This window comes from Phalacrocorax aristotelis, chromosome 26, assembly GCF_949628215.1.
Source record: "Phalacrocorax aristotelis chromosome 26, bGulAri2.1, whole genome shotgun sequence".
Taxonomy (NCBI): Eukaryota; Metazoa; Chordata; class Aves; order Suliformes; family Phalacrocoracidae; genus Phalacrocorax; species Phalacrocorax aristotelis.
Window position 1 is genome coordinate 2,891,003 of NC_134301.1, and position 17,409 is coordinate 2,908,411.

Sequence of the window (17,409 nt, forward strand, 5' to 3'; positions counted from 1 at the left end):
ATGGGGCCCCGTGAACTGGATGATGCCGGGGACTGCGAGACCCTCCTTGGCAGGAGGGGGTCAGCTCTGGTGAAGGTGGGGGCATCCTCGGGACCTCGCGCCGTGGTGGGGATGACAGTGGGGCACCAGCTCCTGGAGTCATGGGATTTTTCCAGCCCCACGGCATCGGCAAGTCCCACGTGGAGGGGGAGGATGGGCCCCACGGCCATCCCCGCCGTCCCACCCACTGTTTGGTGCTTCCCATCCCCGTGCAGGGCTGTTCCTGCGTCCCTGGCAGTGGGGTGGGAGCTGGGGTGGGGGGGGACACACGGCTGCGCCAGGTGGGGCTGTGGGTGGGTGCGTCGCGGGGCGCGGGCGGCGGGGTGGTGGAGGCGCAAGCGCCCTGCCGGGGGGGTGCCACTGCCATTATCTCCTGCCCGGTGAAACATTAACTTCGACACAAAAGCTGCCCCAGTTGCAAAACTCCCCTCAAGGACGAGCATCACTGTGCCCCCCAGCGTTGTCCCCACATCCCCCCGTCACCCACCGTAGGGGGCCCAGTCCCACGGGGGGCACAGGGACGGCACCAGGCCCTGCCCGCCCCCCCTGCCCACGGCCTCGCTTCCCGGTGGGTGTCCCTGATGTAGGGACACGTGTCCGCGCCCGTGACCCTGGTGCCACCTGTTGCTTTCCAGCCGTCCCTGTGGACAGACAGACGGACGGGTGGCAGGAGGGTGTGTACGGGGGTTGCTTGGTGGGACCCCCGTGTCCTGGGAGGCACCCCACGGCCACCGGGTCTGCCCCCACAGGGCTGGGGACACGGCAGCTCCCGCTGCCCTCACGCCAGCACCCCCTTGTCCCCCCAGCTCGCGCCGGGACCCCCCCCCACCCGCCGGTGGCAGGATCTGGCCCCATGGGCCCCCCTGGGCTCCTCCTGGGTGCCCTGGGGCTGCTGGCTCTGGGGGCTGCGGGGGGCCGCAGGGGAGCCGGGGCCGCTGCCGGAGGACGCGGCGCAGGAGCACGGCTACTACCTGCAGCAGCTCTTCGGGCAGTACGGGCCAACGGGACGCTGCCCTTCGAGGGGCTGGCGCGGCTGCTGGGCAGCCTGGGGCTGGGCCGCGTGCAGGTGGTGCAGATCCAGCACGAGGAGCTGGGACACGGCCACGTCAGCCACCTCGACCTGCTGGAGGTGCAGGAGGAGAAGCACCGGCACTGGCACCTCCGTCTGGGAGCACGGCGGGGACCCAGCACCCAGCGCCCCGCTGCCCACCCGCGCCCCCAGGTACCGGCCGTCCCCTTGCCCGCTCCCGGGGGGGGGGCCGCTCACCCCCCTGCAACCGGTGCCATGCGGGGGCTCATCCGCACTCGCCTCCCTCAGCCCCCAGCCCTCCCAGACAAAAAGCTGGACGAAGCCGGTGCCCACCGAGCCCCCCGGTGCTGGGCCACCCCTGGGAGCCGCGGGGCGTCCCCACACCCCTCGGCAGGACCAGCCCGGCCTGAGCTTGCTGGGGAGGGTGCTGGGCTTGGAGCACTCCAGCGCCGACCACCCGCACGATGATGTGAGTGGGGCTGGGGGGGGGGGGGGGGTCGTGATGTCCTGCTCCACTGCCACGCACTGGAGCCCCTGGGGAGCCCCCGGCAGCTCCTCATTCCCCCAGCAGGACCCGGGGCCCCGGCACCCCAACACCCCTCACCACCACCCCTCGCAGTGCCTCAACGTCACCCAGCTGCTGGTGAATTTTGGGCTGGACTCGGTGTCGCAGCTGACGCCGGAGCAGTTCACCCTCCTCTGCCCGGCCCTGCTCTACCAGATCGACAGCCGTGTCTGCATCCAGCACAGCGATGAGGTGACGCTGCCTCCCCCGGGGGGGGCCCTGTGGCCAGGTAACCCCAACCCAGGGCCCCTCCCTGGCCCCCAGTCCCGGGTCACCTGTCCCTGGGTCCCCTGTCCCTGCAGCCCCACCCCCAGGTCCCCATCAGCCGGTCCCCAGGTCTCACATCGCTGCATCCCCAGTACCCCAGCATCTGGTCCCCACACCCCCTGTCTTTGTAGCACCATCCCTGGCTTCCCCCGCTGCCTGGTCCCATGGCCACCTCTTCCTGCACCCTAAGTCCCCAGTCCCCATCAGCTGGATGCTGTAGACCCTGTCCCTGCATCCTCATCCCTGGCTCCTCAGCTCCCCTGGTCCCCGTCCCTTCATCGCCATCCCTGGATCCCTCCAGTGTCTGGTCCCCAGTCGCTGCCACCCCATCCTTGCATCCCCGAGTGTCCCCCTCCCACATCCCACATCCCCAGGTTCCCATCACCCACAGTCCTGGTCCCAAGGGTCCCCATCCCTGCATCCCCAAGGACACCACCCCCCCCCATCCTGCATCCCCATCTCTGGGTCCTGCACCCTCCTGCCCGGCTGTGCCCATCTCATCTCCACCCCACAGCGCTGGGCTGGGGGCTCCTGGCTGTCACCTTCGTCAGCCTGCCCTCCGCCCTGGCCGTCGTCCTCGTCCCGCTGCTGAGCCGCAGCTTCTTCCGCTCGCTGCTGGCCTTCCTGGTGGCGCTGGCCGTGGGGACGCTCTGCGGGGATGCCCTGCTCCATCTCTGGCCCCACGTAGGTACCCCGCCCCCGGTGGGCCAGAGGTGGGATGGAGCACCCGGGGGGACCGGGGTACCCAGGTCCCCTGAGCCACCGGGACACCCGTGTCCAGGCCCAGGGGAAGCACCAGGAGGACACCGGTGGAGGCCAGGGGCTGCGGTGCTGCAGGGGCTGGCGGTGCTGGGGGGCATCTACTGCTCTTCCTGGTGGAGCTGCTCCTGGGGATGCTGCGGCAGAGCCGGGGAGGCCTCGGTGAGAGCTGCGGGCACCAGGGAGGGTGTGGGGCTGCCACCAGGGCCAGCTTTGCACGCAATGCCTCTGTCTTCCCCAGGGACGCTCCCTGGAAGAGACCCCTGACATGGCCACGGGGGTCCTCCCACCATCACAAGGAGGTAAGACCCCCTCACACCCTGCAGCGCCTGTGGCCCCCGGCCCTGGCACCCACCCCGCGTGTCTACCACCGCAGGGGCTGAGCTGCGACACCTGACGGCACCGGAGCCAGAGCTGGAGCTCAAGCCCCAGGGACACCCCCACGGACACTCCTCCCACGGACACTCCCACGGCCCTGCGCTGCCCCCCAGCCCCGGGGCCACTGACATTGTCTGGATGGGTGGTGCTGGGGGACGGGATCCACAACCTGACGGACGGGCTGGCCATTGGTGAGGGCAGGGGGGGGCACGGGGGGGGCGTGACAGGGGGACAAGGGGTGCACGGGGACAGGGGTGCACGGTGCATCGGGGCACAGGGTCCGTGCAGGTCTGGGGCGAAGGACCCTCTTTCCCGCAGGTGCTGCCTTCTCCCACAGCCTCTCCAGCGGCCTCAGCACGGCGCTGCCGTGCTCTGCCACGAGCTGCCCACGAGCTGGGTAGGTGCCTGCCCCCCTGCCCAGCCGTGGCACCCCCCGTCGCCCCCCACCACCCACCCTCCTCTTGCCGCAGTTGACCTCGCGGTGCTGCTGCGGGCGGGCACGGCCCCCCGCACACCGTCCTGCTCCTCAACCTGCTCTCAGCCCTGCTCTCCTGCCTGGGGGCAGCAGCGGGGGCGGCCGTGGGGCAGAGCGCGTCCCACCTCACCCCCTGGATCCTTACCGCCACCGCCGGCATCTTCCTCTACGTGGCCCTGGCCGACATGGTAAGGGGGCAGCTGGAGGGGGCGGCCGCGGGGCTGGGTCTCGCACCAGCCCTGCTGAGCCCCCCGCTCTGCCCCAGCTCCCCGAGGTGCTGCGGGGCGCCGAGGGCCCCGGCGAGGGCACCTGGGGCCGCTTCCTCCTGCAGAACGTGGGGTTCCTGCTGGGCAGCGGCATCATGCTGGGCATCGCCCTCGCCGAGGGACACGTCCGCGCCTGGCTGCAGCCCTGAGCAGCCCCGGGGCTCAGCCCCGCTCGCTCCCGCCGCCGACCAGAGCAGGGAACCATGGCCGGAGCCCGCGGCGGCCAAACTGGGAGCCCCAAACGTGCCCCCAGGACTCTCCCCCCTCCTCGTGAGATCCCCAGGAGCACCCGCCGTCCCCGGGAGGCTCCGTGGCTCAGCTCTGCGCAGCCCCCCCAGCCCCGCGGGGAGGGGGACGTGGGGTCCCCTCACTGCCCTGGCTCCTCTCCCGGGGGACTGGGACGGCAGTGGGGTGCTCGCACGCCCGGCTCCGGGGGCGAGGTCGAGCGCGTTCCTCCTTCCCGCTCCCCCTGGACCAGCCATTAGCGGAGAAAGGACGACAGGACATAGAAGCAATAGCATTTTAATAAACATAATTGATTCAAAGCCACAATATGAATAACAGGACTTGGTCGCAGCTTACATTGTATAAAATAGATCAAGTCTGAATGCTTTTTTCTATTTTTTTTTTACCTTTTTATTTTTTTAATTTCTTTTCAGTTCCTTTTCCCCCCTCCCTCCCCGAAAGTGATGCAGGATTTCTGAAAATACATATATGGAACATTCGAGACAAAAGTAACCGCTCACTAGGCTCAGGCGGGGGTAAAGGAGGAGGCCGACAGGATAGCATCTGCGCTGCGGGGACGGATGGCTTGTTGGGCTGATTTCCTTCTCCTACATATCACCTCATATTCGCTCCCTAGAACCACGAGGGGGTTGAACGGCTTTCTGTTTCCCTTGCACGACACGAAGGGATTTTGCTCACTCCAATTTCCTCCACCCAGAGACAAGTGCTTCGCTGGTCGGGACTGATTTCGGGGCTCTCTGGGGCGCCTGCTCTCAGGAGAAGGGCGAGAAACCAGCAAGCTCAGGGGGACATGGCTCAGTTTGCCCACCAAGGCACCCGGCACCTCGAGGCCGCCGTGACGGCCCCGGGGAGATTTCATACTTTTTTTTTTTTTTTTTTTTTTCTATTTTTAAATTGCACATCAAAACTCTACCCTACTCGCGGTGGGTCTCCACGGGGCAGGTGCGCGGGGGGGCGAGGGGCTGGGAGCCCCTGCGCCCCCAGGAGCGGAGCCCTCCTCGCCCAGCCGGCCACGTGCTTGTGCTTTGAACCAGTGGTTGAAGGAAGAAGCACCTACAGAGGGGAGGGAAACGCCTGAACCACCAACGCTGCGGCAGCGGGATCTGCACCGCGGGCGCCACGGGACGGAGCACAGACCCTGCCTCTGCTGGGTCTCGGACAGGGATGGTGCCGACGGCGCTTGCTGCGGGGACGCTCGGGCACCGACCCCTCGAGCCGACACGCTCGCCTCTCCCTCCCTGCCCAAGTACAAAGGCATCCACGTTAAAGTCCCCAGCAAGAACGACTGCCAGTTAAGGCCCTGCCGCCGACGAACAACAGCACGGCCGCACGCTGGTTTTTGCTCAGCAGGTTCCACGTTTCAGTGCACTGGAGGGGAACGAAGCCGGGGAGTTAAAGTAAAAATACCTTCGGAGGAGACGAAGCAGCTGCTACACAGGGGCGCGCGGGGCCGGCGCGCGGGGGCTCGCTCAGGGCCGCTCTCCCCCGGCCCGTCGCGGGCAGAGCCCGGCCGTGCCTGCGCTCGCGACACGCGCCACCGCCTCGGTCCAGCGCCGAGGCTGCGGGTCCGGGCGGCGCGAAAGCGTTTTCCCCAGGTCTGCGCCCCAGCCCGGTTATTGCCAGAGGTAGGTGTGAACAGTGCAGAGAAGACACAAATTAAAGCAACTCTTCGTTATCTAACCACCCCACGAACGAGCCTACAGAGACGCTCCCATCCCATGTTGGCTCTTCCCACGGCACGGGCAGCTCCTGCCTGGGCCCAGCCCAGCGCGCGGCAAACGGGGTGCTGGGGGGACCCTGCGCCTGGGCTGGTCTTGCACCGGGGCACCGGTGAAGCCTGAGGGCTCAGGGTGCTCAGAGCAGACAGAGCTGGGAGGGTAACCGGCTCCGGCCCTTCCCCCAGGGAACGTCGCTCCCTGCAAAGGTCCGAAACAGCTAAAAATCCATCACCAGGGACCGGGGTGTCCAAGGCTCAGGGTCCGGCCAGCCCCGGGGCAGCCGAGGGGACGGTCGTGCCGCAGGCCGGCGAACGTCCCCGCAGCTGCCCCGGCCCCGCAGGGGAGCGAGGGTGAGCTTCAGCCCCCGCAAGGGCAGCTGGGTGCCGATCGCTTCGGGGAGCGGCTCCGCCAAGCACCAGCGCCGGCTGCCCCGCGTTTGGCACATCTGCAGCTGGACAGGGAGCTGCCCGAGACCCCTGCCCGTCCCACAGACGTCCCCCACACCGAACGCGCGCGAGGGAACGAGCGATGGGCAGAGGAGCCGCCGCCGTGTCCCGGGGCAGCAGTGGTGCGGCAAGAGACCACTGAGATACGGTCCCAGGGATGCTACCGGGTGTCAAACCCGGACCGGCCGGCGGGACGGTCCGAAAGGCGGCGGGTCGCCCAGCAGGAGAGCCGCTGCGGCGCGGAGGGGGTCCGAGCCCTTCGTTACCAACCTGTGCTTCCCTGACGCAGGACGGGTGAGAAATGAAGCAAAACTCGGTAAACTCCCTTCCACGTGTATCAGGAAGGAAAAGGGAGGAACCTACCAAACGACTTTAAAAGGACTTTGAAAGGGCTCTTAGAGGACACAGAGATCTTTAAAGCTAAGAGAGCAGCCTGCTGAGACGGAGCACGCCCCTGCCCACGGACATACGGACCCACACGCTCCCCTGCCCACGCTCCCAGCCTCTGGCCGCAGTACCGCATCCTCCCTGCAGACAGACACTGTTTCTTAACACCCAGCCCTGCCCAAACGCCAGCTCACACCTTGCTGCTCCAAGCTCACGCTGAATCCCAGCCCGCGACGGAATCCAGCCCGACGCCTGCAACTTTTAATGAGATGTCCCGGACACCAACAGGTTTGGAAAGGGCAGGGAAGCATCACGAAGCCCGGCCGGACCCTCCGCTGCAGGTCTGGCAGCTCCCGGCCCAGTCCCTACTCTGCTGCGCTGGGACGGAGCTGGAGATCTGCAGGGAGAGGCTCTGGCCTGGGGCCGGCTCTCGTAGCTGGGGACGGGAGTCTCGGGGGGTTTTGGGCGCTCAGGAGAGGGGACTCGGGCTGCTGGGAAGAACTGAGGGCTCAAAGAGAAATTCAGATCTGTTGGAGGAGGAGGAGGAACTGGGACGTAACAATTTCAGTGCAATTTTCGAGCCCTTGCTGCCCACCGCAACGGCTGTAGCAGGTCGCTTCAGGACGCGTGTGCCCACCGGCCGCGGAGCAGCACGGCCGCCACGGGGTCTGGCTGGGGGCACAGGCAAAGGGGTGACCCCAGGCAAGGCCCTGCCTGCTGGAGGGCTGAAATTCAGGCTCCATCCTCTTACAGAACCAGCTGGGCTGCAGGTTTTGCTCTACGCCTTCCTCCGCCCACCCCACCTCTCGTCCCCGCAACCGGAGCCAGACGCTGGTAAGGGCTAAGCGGTGCCTGACGGGACGCGAAAGCTTTTTGGGGCTCAGAGGGACAAGGACCGGCTCCGAGCACCGCTCCCCTCACAGCCGCAGCCAGCCCCTGCACAGCACCCCCCCGCCAGCCCCCAGCCCACCTCCGGTGCGCAGCAGGGGCAGAACAGGTTGAAGAAAGCAGCTATTTCGGTTAGTACCTTCAAGTAGGAAAAATGTTGTCAAGTCCAGCACTTAGGACAGGCTCTGGGTTTGTCTTAATGCCCTCCAAGCTCCCCACACCGCAGCCCCAGCACGTCGGGACCCTCCACGCCACCCACGACCAGCCTACGGCATCTCTGACTTTCCTTTTTGTCAAACTCCCCAGGTCTCTCGCAGGCAGGAGCCCGGCAGCGCGCCCCCTCCCCACCCCCACCCCCCAAACTGGCCACGTTTCATAGTGCAAAATTCAGGAACGGAACGACGCTGCTGGCATCAAAGCGCCCGAATACCACCCACCCGCCGGGACCCCCGGCCACGTCCCGCAGCGGGGCTGGGACCCCTCACGCCTCCTCCGGCCCCCCCCGCTCCCCGGCCTCTCCTCCCAGGGAGGGCAGCCACCGCGTTTTATCTGGCTCGGACTAACTCGACTGGTGACTCCATCCACGTCCTTCACTGGAGGCAGAGCTTGGAAGGGCTCACTCCCGGGTCGAGGAAGCTGGCGGCGGGTCTGCGGACAGACGGACAGTGCTGGCCGGGGCGGGCAGAGCAGCACGCGTGGACCGCAGCACCTCGGGGCTCCGAGAACCAACAACGACCCCTGGAAACTAAGTGCAGAGCACCAAAGAAACGGCAGTTTTGGTCAAGCCGTGAGGAATTCGCTCCCTACGGCCTCAGGAAAAGCAAGGACAGGAGGAAGGGCCAGGCGCGCGAGGCAGCAGCCGCCCACCCTCCGCAGCTGAAGGAGAAACCCCAGCGGGACCGAGAGCTTCGGGCCGCGCAGCGCGAGACGCTCGGACCCTGGACCTCGGAAACATCACACCCACGGTCACGCGCCGTGGCTCAGCTAGAGGTTTCCATGCATTTACTTTATTATTTTCAAGTTGATGAACAATATCGATACGACTGGGTCGAGTAAGGCTATTTTCCTCTTTTTTTCCCTCCTTCTCCCCTGCACGGGAAGCTCGGACAACGCCCAGACACACGGACCCGCACACGAACCGCTTGCACGCACACGCACGCCAGAACACCGAGACACAGAAGAGGAAGAGTCGTTTATACCTGACTGGTGATGAGGTCTGTCCTATCTTATTCAAAGAAATGTTTATGTGCATAATATACAGAGGTGCAGCATTTACACATAGGATATTGTAAAGACACAGAGCTTGCTACAGATGCCTTCGAGTCCTTCGAGACGCATCCCCCTTCCCCACCCCGCCCCTCGGGGGCTCTGACTCCGTCCCGTTCCAGCCTCAACGCCGTGACTCTGAGGAGTTTTAGTTTAACTAGAGAGCCACCGCTCCCCCTCCACGAGCTCCCGGCAGGTCCCTCGCCTCGTGCATACGTTACCCTCCGCCTGCCCGCTCCGAAGCTCCCGCCGACGCTTCGGCCGAGTCTCGGCTTTGTTGGGTTTTTTTTTGTTGTTGTTTTTTTTTTTTTCTCCTTTCAAACGCACCCAGCACTGCTGAGCCCAGAAAAATTCAGCCAGGAGAAGAGGTTTGAACAGCTCCTCGCGTCCTTGGAGAAAAACAAAGAAACAAAGAAAAGGCGGAAAGAAAAAGAAAAAAAAAAAAAAAGAACAAACAACCCCCAAAGCAAAGAATCCGCGTGTCCGTGCCAGTATCTCGAATGGAAGGGGTTGGTTTTTCCTTTGGTTTCTTACTGAAGGCAAAGGTGAGCGTGGGCTGACGGTCTGCACGGGTCCGACCCCGACATTGCCGCCTGGGGGACGCCCAGGTCCCCCCGTTTGTGGTCCCTGTGGCAGGCGGGGGGACGCGGGGACCCTCGGGCTGGAGCTGGGAGGGAGCGGGGGCAGCTCCCCGGGCCCGTCCCCTCGCCCTACCAAACAACAGAATAAAATCAAAGAAAAAGATTGTTTCTTGGGTCTTTGTGGTTTGTTCTTTGTTTTGGTTTTTCGCTTGTTTCTCACTAACACGGCGCCCCGCGGCCGGGGGACCCTGGCAGGGCCGCGGTACCTACAGAATCGCTACCACACTCTGAGTGTTCAAAACAAACAACCAATAAAAAACAACTTCTTCCTTTTTTTTTTTTTTTTTTTTTGGGGGGTGGGGTGGGTAGTTTTTGCTTTGTTTTTAGTGCTACTTTTATATCTGCCGGATTCCAGCCCTGGGCTGTGGTCGGCGGGGCCGGGAACTACTCGTCTGCATCTCGCTTTTGGTCGAGGGAGCTCCTCGCTCCGTCCGGGGCAGGGACGGGGCGGAGGGGGGAGAGGGGACGGGAAGGGGGAAAAACGATTTCCTAAAGGAAAAAAGAAGTTTCAAATTGCCTGCAGCTCGGGAACAGCAACAACCGAGAAACACCAACCAGATTCTCATCGTCGTTAGGTTATTTTTGAATTTCATTGAGGCGCCCGTCGAGAATAAAGCCAATCCCAGCCTCCCCGGGCTGCCCCCTGCAAGGACGTTACATTCAGTGTTTGTCAGCAGTTTATATGGCTCAGCGGGGCCGCAGGGCTGGCAGCCCCTTTCTCTAGCAATGGCAGTGCAAATACACCTTTTGAGTTGAAATGTATTTGTGCTGTTTTGTTTTTTTTTTTTTTTTTTTTTTTCTCCTCTCAAAACACAACTTCCCTTTGTCCATTCATTCCCTAGAAACAAACTTTTTTTTTTTTTTTCTTTAAAATTAAAAATGAAAAAATAAAACCAAAGACACTCTCTTATCCCTTCCGCTCTTGCTGCTCTCTATCCCATGGGATGCTAAAGGGAATCCAGACTCATGCTTTAACAAAAGTGCTTATTACTTGAAGCAAGTGCTTTGGACCAAGGGGCGGAGAGAAACTTCCTTTTCCGGGGGGTCGGGGCAGCAGAGGGGGCGGGCGATCCGGTGCCTGCGTATTCGAAACCAAGAGATTTAAGTAGCATCGCGGGGGGAAGCCGAAAAAGACGCTGCTTGGCGAGAGCTACGCCAAGCGGGTGCCGGGCGCCGGACAGGACGCTAAGCGGGAATGGTCCAACTTTGGCATAAAGGTCCGCGGGGAGGGAGATTTGGGGGAGCCCCCGCCCGCCGCCCCCCGAGGGGCTGGGGAGGGAGCAGGAAGGGCAGCGGAAGTTTCCCTCCATCCCTCTTTACAATGCACTAGGGAAACCATCACAAATCTCGTTTAGCAAAATAATGCATTATTACCAAACACTTTGATTATTACTTAAATTGTCAAGCTGTGCTGTCAAATGTATACAATACAGCGTTAAAGGAGAACAAGACTGGTACCCGCAAGGAAACTGGCCGCACGCCCCCATTCCCACCCCACCCCGTGTTTCCTCCCATGTGCTCCCAGACCATGGATGCGCTGCTGAAACCTCGTTTCCCTCCATCATTATTATTATTATTTTTAATAAGACACACGGGGAAGGGAGAAAAAGATCCTCGCTAAGAGCAGAGAACGCACACATCTAAAGCATGGTGCTGCAGAGAAGAAATGGAGAAGCCCTTACAGAGATCACATTGATTGTCTCGTCATAGTTTTAGTCGTCATGTTGAGCGGAAGGTAACACGTCGTAGCACAGAAACACGGCCAAGAGAGAGATCAGTTTTCTTCTCTAAACAAAGAAACTGAAAACCACAATAATACTCCAAAAAATAAGGGGGGTGAAGGAAAAGCAGCATTCTCCATGTGCTCTAAGGAACGCTCTCACCCTGGCTACAGGAAAAAGCCATGTTCAAGTGAAACGGTGCCGGAGTCCCGTCCCCCATCAGCGATGCTAAAGCCACACGGCATCGGGGACCAGGGCCACGTCCCTCCCACGGCGGGCACGGCTCTGCTGGTGTCTCTGAGCTTTCCCCAGCCGACCTCGGGAGAGCCGGAGCATCGCTCGAGAGGCCGGAGCCACCACGGCTCCGGGGTTCGAACCCGTCTCTGACCCCGGGAATCGCTGCCCGTGCCGGGGCCGGGAGCCAAGGCCAGGGGCGGCTCAGCCCCTCCGTGTGCCTGGAAAAGTACTTTAGCCCTTGAAGACGACGGCTCAGGACTTTGGACCCATTTTCCTGCCCTGCGGGGAGGGTGAGGGCCAGCAGCGAGAAGAGATAAAGTGATGCCTAAATTCCTCCCAGAAAGGGAAAGAGCTGCAAGAGGCAAGTGCGGACTCGACAGCAATGTAAACAAGTCTCTTTTTCCAGTTCTCCTCTGTAGAATACTGAAAAGGATCTTCAAAAAGGATCTTTTTATTCAAGTTTCGCGAGTTTATTCTGGTTCCGAACTGAGGTATTCGGTGCAGAAAGATTAACACTTTCTTTCAAGCTAGAGGGTTGGGGGGAGCGGGGAGGGGGAGACACAATCAGCCGGGGACACGATCCTACGCTGGCACCGAAGGAGGGGACCCGCCGGCGCAGCAAGCCGCCGCCGCGCCGCCGGTGGGGTGGAGGGGGCGCGTGGTCCAAAAAGGGGAGATGCCTCCGGAGCAGCCAGGGGAGCCCGGCCCGTGAGAAGCAGCCGGCCCCCACCGCCCGGGGGCCAGAGCCCTCCGAGGACCAGGGCTGACCGCTGCTCCGGCTCCGAGATCTCACCAAGGGCAAATTTCTCGAGTGCTTTGCTGAAGTGCGGGTGGGTGACGGGGCAGGGAGGCCGAGCTCCGGCGGCGAGCTGGTGCCGAGCAAGAGCGACGGGAGGTCCCCGACCCCGCTCCCCTCTGGGAAAAACGCCTATGTGAAACGTGAAGAAAATGTGCTTATCACCCAAAGGCCAAGACTGAGACTTCATATTTGGTTCTAAGAGTTTGGCTTTGGTAAAAGAAAGAAACAGCGCGAGGGGCCCCTCCGCGCGGGCTGCCAGCGGCACCCTCGCCCACCGGGAGCCTCTCCCGGGAACAGCCGGCTCCAGCGCCTGCTCCACGCCACAGCCTAAACCCGACAAATGCCACCTAACAGGAGCCACCTTCATTTAGAAACTATTTTAAAAAAAGATGAAAAAAAAAAAAAAAAAGACGTTAATACCTTATTTTGGTTACAGAAATGCTTTTTCTCTCTGAAACGCTGGGCAGAAGAGCTACAGCGCACGGCTTGCGCGGTCCCGTCGCAGTCTTGCCGGCAAAGAGGAGGCGAGCGGCCACCGAGGACTCGGTGGGAGAGAGGGATCCTCTTCTCCCCGCTGCCGTCCCAGAGGGGCCACCCCGGGACGCCCCTGGGGTGGCCCCGGCGCGAGCCCCGGCCCCAGCCCCGCGGTCCCCGCTTTCGGCAAGGCTGCGGAGGGAAAGGAGGTCGGGGGCGAAGATGGTTCCCGAAATGCTTGTTGCCCTGTCAGCCCGTTCTCGGTCTCTGCATCCCAGTCTTTGGCTTTGAACAGACTCGTGATATGGAGAAAGAGTATTGTTTTTTGCACGTGATACTGTTACAGTAATTCAGAAGGAAAAAAAAAAAAAAAAAAAAAAAAAAAAAAAAAAAAACACCAAAGGAAAAAAAAACAGTGCAACATTCTCGAATGCTTCAAACCTGCATTATAAATATGATTTCTAAAATTAAAAACAGAAAACCCAAAACAAAAAACAATGATCCCACATACACACACGCTAATAAACCTGCGAAGATGCTGCATTAGAAAAATAAACACAGACTTACTTAGGGTTGTGAATAAGGACTTCGAAGTGCATTGTTTTCCTTATTAAAAAGCTAAAACTTTCAGAATTTTTTTTAATGGTTTTTGTTGTGTTTTTTTTTTTTTTAAAGGTAAATGCTCGTTTCTTTATAAATAACCTTTTTCTTTTTTAAAAAAAAAAAAAGCAACACTGACTCTCACATGGGAACGGCCACGCAAAACAGAGAACGAAAATTCAAAAAAGAATCGTTTCTTAGGATCCGACATTTTGCCAAGAAAAAAAACCCACCCGACCAACAGAGTCCCTAAAGTGCCTGGTGTGGGGAGGGAGGCTCCAGCAGCGCATCCGCAGCCAGCCGACCGCGGGGTTGGGCAGCAGCACCCGTTTTTGCATATAAATGACAGCTGCCAAAAGGATATTTTAGTGTCCCAGGTACAGTAGATCTTGATTCAAGTGTTTGTATTGGAATCGAAGGATGAGCGTGAGGAAAGAAGTGATTGCGAGAGAGGAGCAGTTACAGTGGCACTTGGCCAGGAGCTAACACCCACCCCCGCGCTTGCAAGACCAGCCAATTCCCAAAGACTCCCACCCACCCCATCCCACCAAGAGTTCAGGCTTCCCCGTCCCGGCCGGACAGAGCGAGGCCTCGGGGCAGCCCCGGGGGCGTCCCGGAGGCCAGGCAGGGCGGGAGGCTGGCGCGGGACACTGGCAAACACCGGAACCAACCCCAAAAGCTGGGGGAAAAGCCCCGTTCCCATCTGCCGGCCAGCGGATGGTGGCACCTGCCTCGCCTCGGCTGGGCAAAGCCCTAAGCCCACAGCACCCGCCCCCTGCCCTGCCGTCGGAGGGGTGCGAGCACGCGCTGACGGGGAGATCGAGTAAGGGCAGAGGGCGGGATCGGCACTGCCAGCTGCTCATTAAACCGATTAACAGCTCTGGCACCGCGCTGGCGATCCAGCGGGAAGAGGAAGCTCTGAACTCTTGGCCTATCCGGCCATGCTAGAAGGCCTGCCCAGTCTTGTTCTCCTTTAAAGTGCCCTATATTTATAGAATTTCTAAATAAATATAATAAGATATTAGGTCACCCATAGTTTAAGCTACTCCGAGTAACAGCCGTCCAAGCCGATGGCATTGTGCCGGTCCTTGCTGTAGGGGCAGGTGCTGCCGTTGGGCAGGGCCCCGCAGGCGGCGGTTTTGGCTGCAATGCCGCAGTTCTTGAGGAGGTTGAAGCTGAAAGAGCTGATGGCGTCTTTAGGTGGGAAAGGCTTCATGGTGGAGAGGATAAGTGCCAGGCAGTCGGCAACGTCCTTGTTGGGGGCGCATGCCAAGGCTGGGGTATGACCTAGAACAAAGCCGCGGGTGAAGAACCGTCCCAGACGGGCGCCTCCCCCGGGGAATGCTTTGACTGGGACAGCTTTCACCTCTGCACTGAGGGGCCAGGACTCCTATTTGTCTTTGTCTCAAAAGACCTTGCTTCTGGACACCGGCAATCCCTGCAACTGCAGCAACTGCTCTGAAGTGTGCCAGGATCAGCAGGACACGAATGAAAAGCCTCAGAAGCCCTGGCAGGCGCAGTGATATTTTTCACAACTTAAAGGTATTCCGGCAGAGCAAGAACTCTACTGGGAGAAAAAGCTTCTGGCCACAACAACCAGCTTCTGCCAACTTGCAAGTGAGTCAACAGCTTATTGCTGGCTCAGGCTGGGCTGGTTTTGTGCCTGGTAGGAGAGCCAGACAGCCACCAGAAGATGCATGGGGGCAAAAGACATATTTCCAACACCTGTGAGACCTGGAAATGCTTTTACAGGGGATCACAGCGTGCCAACACCCTCATCCAGGCTGTTCCTGCAATGCCATGAGCTGAGACATGTTGCTCAGCCATGGAAAGGATGTGGAAATCCTTCCGATCCCGGCTGAGCGCTTCCCCAGGCAGCCCCCATCCCCCAGGGGCATCACGCTGAACCCCCCCGGGCACCCGCAAGGAGCACGCACCTTCTTCATCCACAGCCAGCACAGTGGCACCTCTGCTGAGCAGGGCCTGGACGACGGAGGCCAGCCCGTTCCGAGCTGCGATGTGGAGCGGCCTGTGGGGCGGGGGGAAGGCAGCGTTAACCCGGCAGCCGAGCCACCTGCCTTTAACACCTCGTGCTAAAACAACGGGCCCCTGCAAGCGGCTTCAAGGGCAGACGCTTGACCGTTCCTGACCTCACCTGTGCTCCCTGCACGTGCCAAGCCGGAGCCGAGCTCCTACCACCGCCCTTTCGCCAGCGTATCACCCCCTCCCAGCAAAGCCCTGCTTCTCCCCACTGGTACCAGCTGTCCAAATACTCACATTTGCAGAGCACTGTTACTTGCATTGATAAGGCCAAGGTCTTGGGTTTCCCCCAGGATCAACAAGGCACACTTTTCATGACCCTGGAAAGGAGACCAGGCTGTTTATAGTGCACGAGCAGGAACGCAGGGACAGTGGAGGGGACATGGTGCTGTCTAAATGGGACATGATTCCTCAGGATGCAGAAACATTCCCCAAACCCAGCCTTCTACAGCAATTAAACACTTTGGCAGGGCCTGAGAAGAGAAGCTGCAGTCTCCTCCGTCTCCTCTGCAGCATCTCCTTCTTTGCACGGACGCACTGACCACAAGCCTCTCGCTCCCACCACGCCCCAGGAAGCACACCGAGCTCAGAGAGCGGGTCCCCCAGGGAAAAATACAGACGGGTCTGTGCCACAACCTAAGCAGCTCCAAACCGAATCAGGAGCATCTGTACAGGTCAAGACAGGTAAGCAGGCAGGCAGAGCAAGCCCAGGGCCCTCTGCTCTGGTCGGGCAGGAGCGGGCAGACAACGCCACGTTAAGGCGGCAAGGCTGAAGGCGATGGTGACTGCAATCACGGCACGTGACGGAGCGTCCGTCTCCCTACCTTGCTGCAGGCCAGGTGAAGAGCTGTGTTCTTGTTGACATCCAGCACAGTTATATTTGCTTTTGCTTGGTACAGCAGGAACTCTGAAATGAGGAGGGGGAGCTGCTGTTGAGCAGCAGCAGCACAGAGCCCGGCAATGCGGGGCAGCCGCCATGTGCCGAGGGGGCAGGAGAGGGGCAGCTATCCCGCCGTGCCTACGAGGAGAGGGGCGGCCCTGTTCCCATGGACGCAGTTACGGGGAGGCCCAGGGAGGCTTGCATCCCATACGGAGCGGCTACCGGCCACGTACCGACTGCTGCAGTGTGCCCGTTCTCAGAAGCCATCATGAGGGGAGTCCTTCCCAGCTTGTCAGTCATGTCCACCTCGGCTTGGTGGCGCAGAAGCAGCTGTAAACCATGGATGTTGTCTGCAAAGGCAGCAGCGTGAAGGGGTGTCCTGGGAAGACGAGAGAGCAGGTAAAGACAAGGCCACAGCACCCACCCCCAGCAAGACTGCTCAGCCTTACAGAGAGGTTTGGGGACGTCAGAGTCCCTTTGTGCCGTGGGAAGTCATGAGGAAATCACTGCGGGCGTCACAGCCACCACCCAGCAGCACCGGGGAGTGGGTGACGAGAGCGGGACGAGCCTGTGCTCACCTTCCTTTGGCATCTCTGCTATTAACAATCTTGGCACCTAATGCTTCCACCAGCATTTCAGCAGTGCCGTCCTGGTTGTTAATTCTGGAGTGGGGACAAGAAGGGAAGTTAGAACAAGACCAAGCAGCGTTAGCACCTCTGCAGTGGGAGCGAGCAGCATGCTCCTGGGGCTTGGATGCAAACAGCAGCTGGTCTGGAGTTGTTCAGGGTAAAATACCCATTTACTCTTCTCAGTATTACTCAAGGAAACACAGTACCATGCCAGACAACAGCCTTGCCTATCTGTTTGCTGCTACAAGTCCCATGGACGCACCAGGCCCACCCCAGGCAGAACGCGGCGATGCCTCCACCTTCCTCATCCCTCCACAGCTGCCCAGGGCAGCACATGCCTTCCTCTGCCAGCTGCAGAGCCAAGGAATCACTGTCAGCCCCAAACCTCTCTGCACCCAGTGAGAGCCCAGGAATCGTGCTCACGCTGCCCCAGACACCTCTGAGGAAGCCGGCCTGGGACAACCTGGAGCCCTTCTCCCACCAGAGCCCATCCCCAGAGCCTCATGGGAAGCCTGGAGATTTCCTGAGATGCTCCATAACCAAAGAGCAGAGATGAGCTGGCCCCAAGAGGGCCAGCAAGGGCTGAACCACCAGCCCTCAGCAGCTCCAGTAGCTCCGTCGAGCTGAAGGCCTGCTGGCTTGGGAGTCTGGTACATGA

At 60.7% G+C, this 17,409-nt stretch overlaps 2 protein-coding genes across 2 annotated transcripts in view; one reads left to right on the forward strand and one right to left on the reverse strand.

Moving 5' to 3' along the window:
• On the forward strand, window positions 1-10,172 carry SLC39A5 (solute carrier family 39 member 5). The gene is given in 20 exon segments (XM_075075525.1): window positions 1-168; window positions 846-1,199; window positions 1,201-1,261; window positions 1,358-1,449; window positions 1,452-1,538; window positions 1,689-1,863; window positions 2,416-2,585; window positions 2,683-2,712; window positions 2,715-2,763; window positions 2,766-2,816; window positions 2,897-2,962; window positions 3,037-3,179; window positions 3,181-3,229; window positions 3,357-3,398; window positions 3,401-3,439; window positions 3,509-3,549; window positions 3,552-3,701; window positions 3,779-7,595; window positions 7,771-8,454; window positions 8,566-10,172. Coding segments are annotated over 18 exon segments (1,917 nt in total). The 3' UTR covers window positions 3,929-7,595; window positions 7,771-8,454; window positions 8,566-10,172.
• Window positions 9,669-17,409, reverse strand: part of ANKRD52 (ankyrin repeat domain 52) — a 24,406-nt gene continuing 16,665 nt past the window's right edge. Inside the window, exons 23-28 of the mRNA XM_075075549.1 lie at window positions 16,701-16,784; window positions 16,356-16,501; window positions 16,067-16,149; window positions 15,480-15,562; window positions 15,140-15,231; window positions 9,669-14,489 (exon numbers count right to left, since the gene is read on the reverse strand). Coding sequence (XP_074931650.1) covers window positions 14,245-14,489; window positions 15,140-15,231; window positions 15,480-15,562; window positions 16,067-16,149; window positions 16,356-16,501; window positions 16,701-16,784 — 733 coding nt within the window. The 3' untranslated portion in view covers window positions 9,669-14,244. The remainder of the gene's footprint in view (window positions 14,490-15,139; window positions 15,232-15,479; window positions 15,563-16,066; window positions 16,150-16,355; window positions 16,502-16,700; window positions 16,785-17,409) is intronic.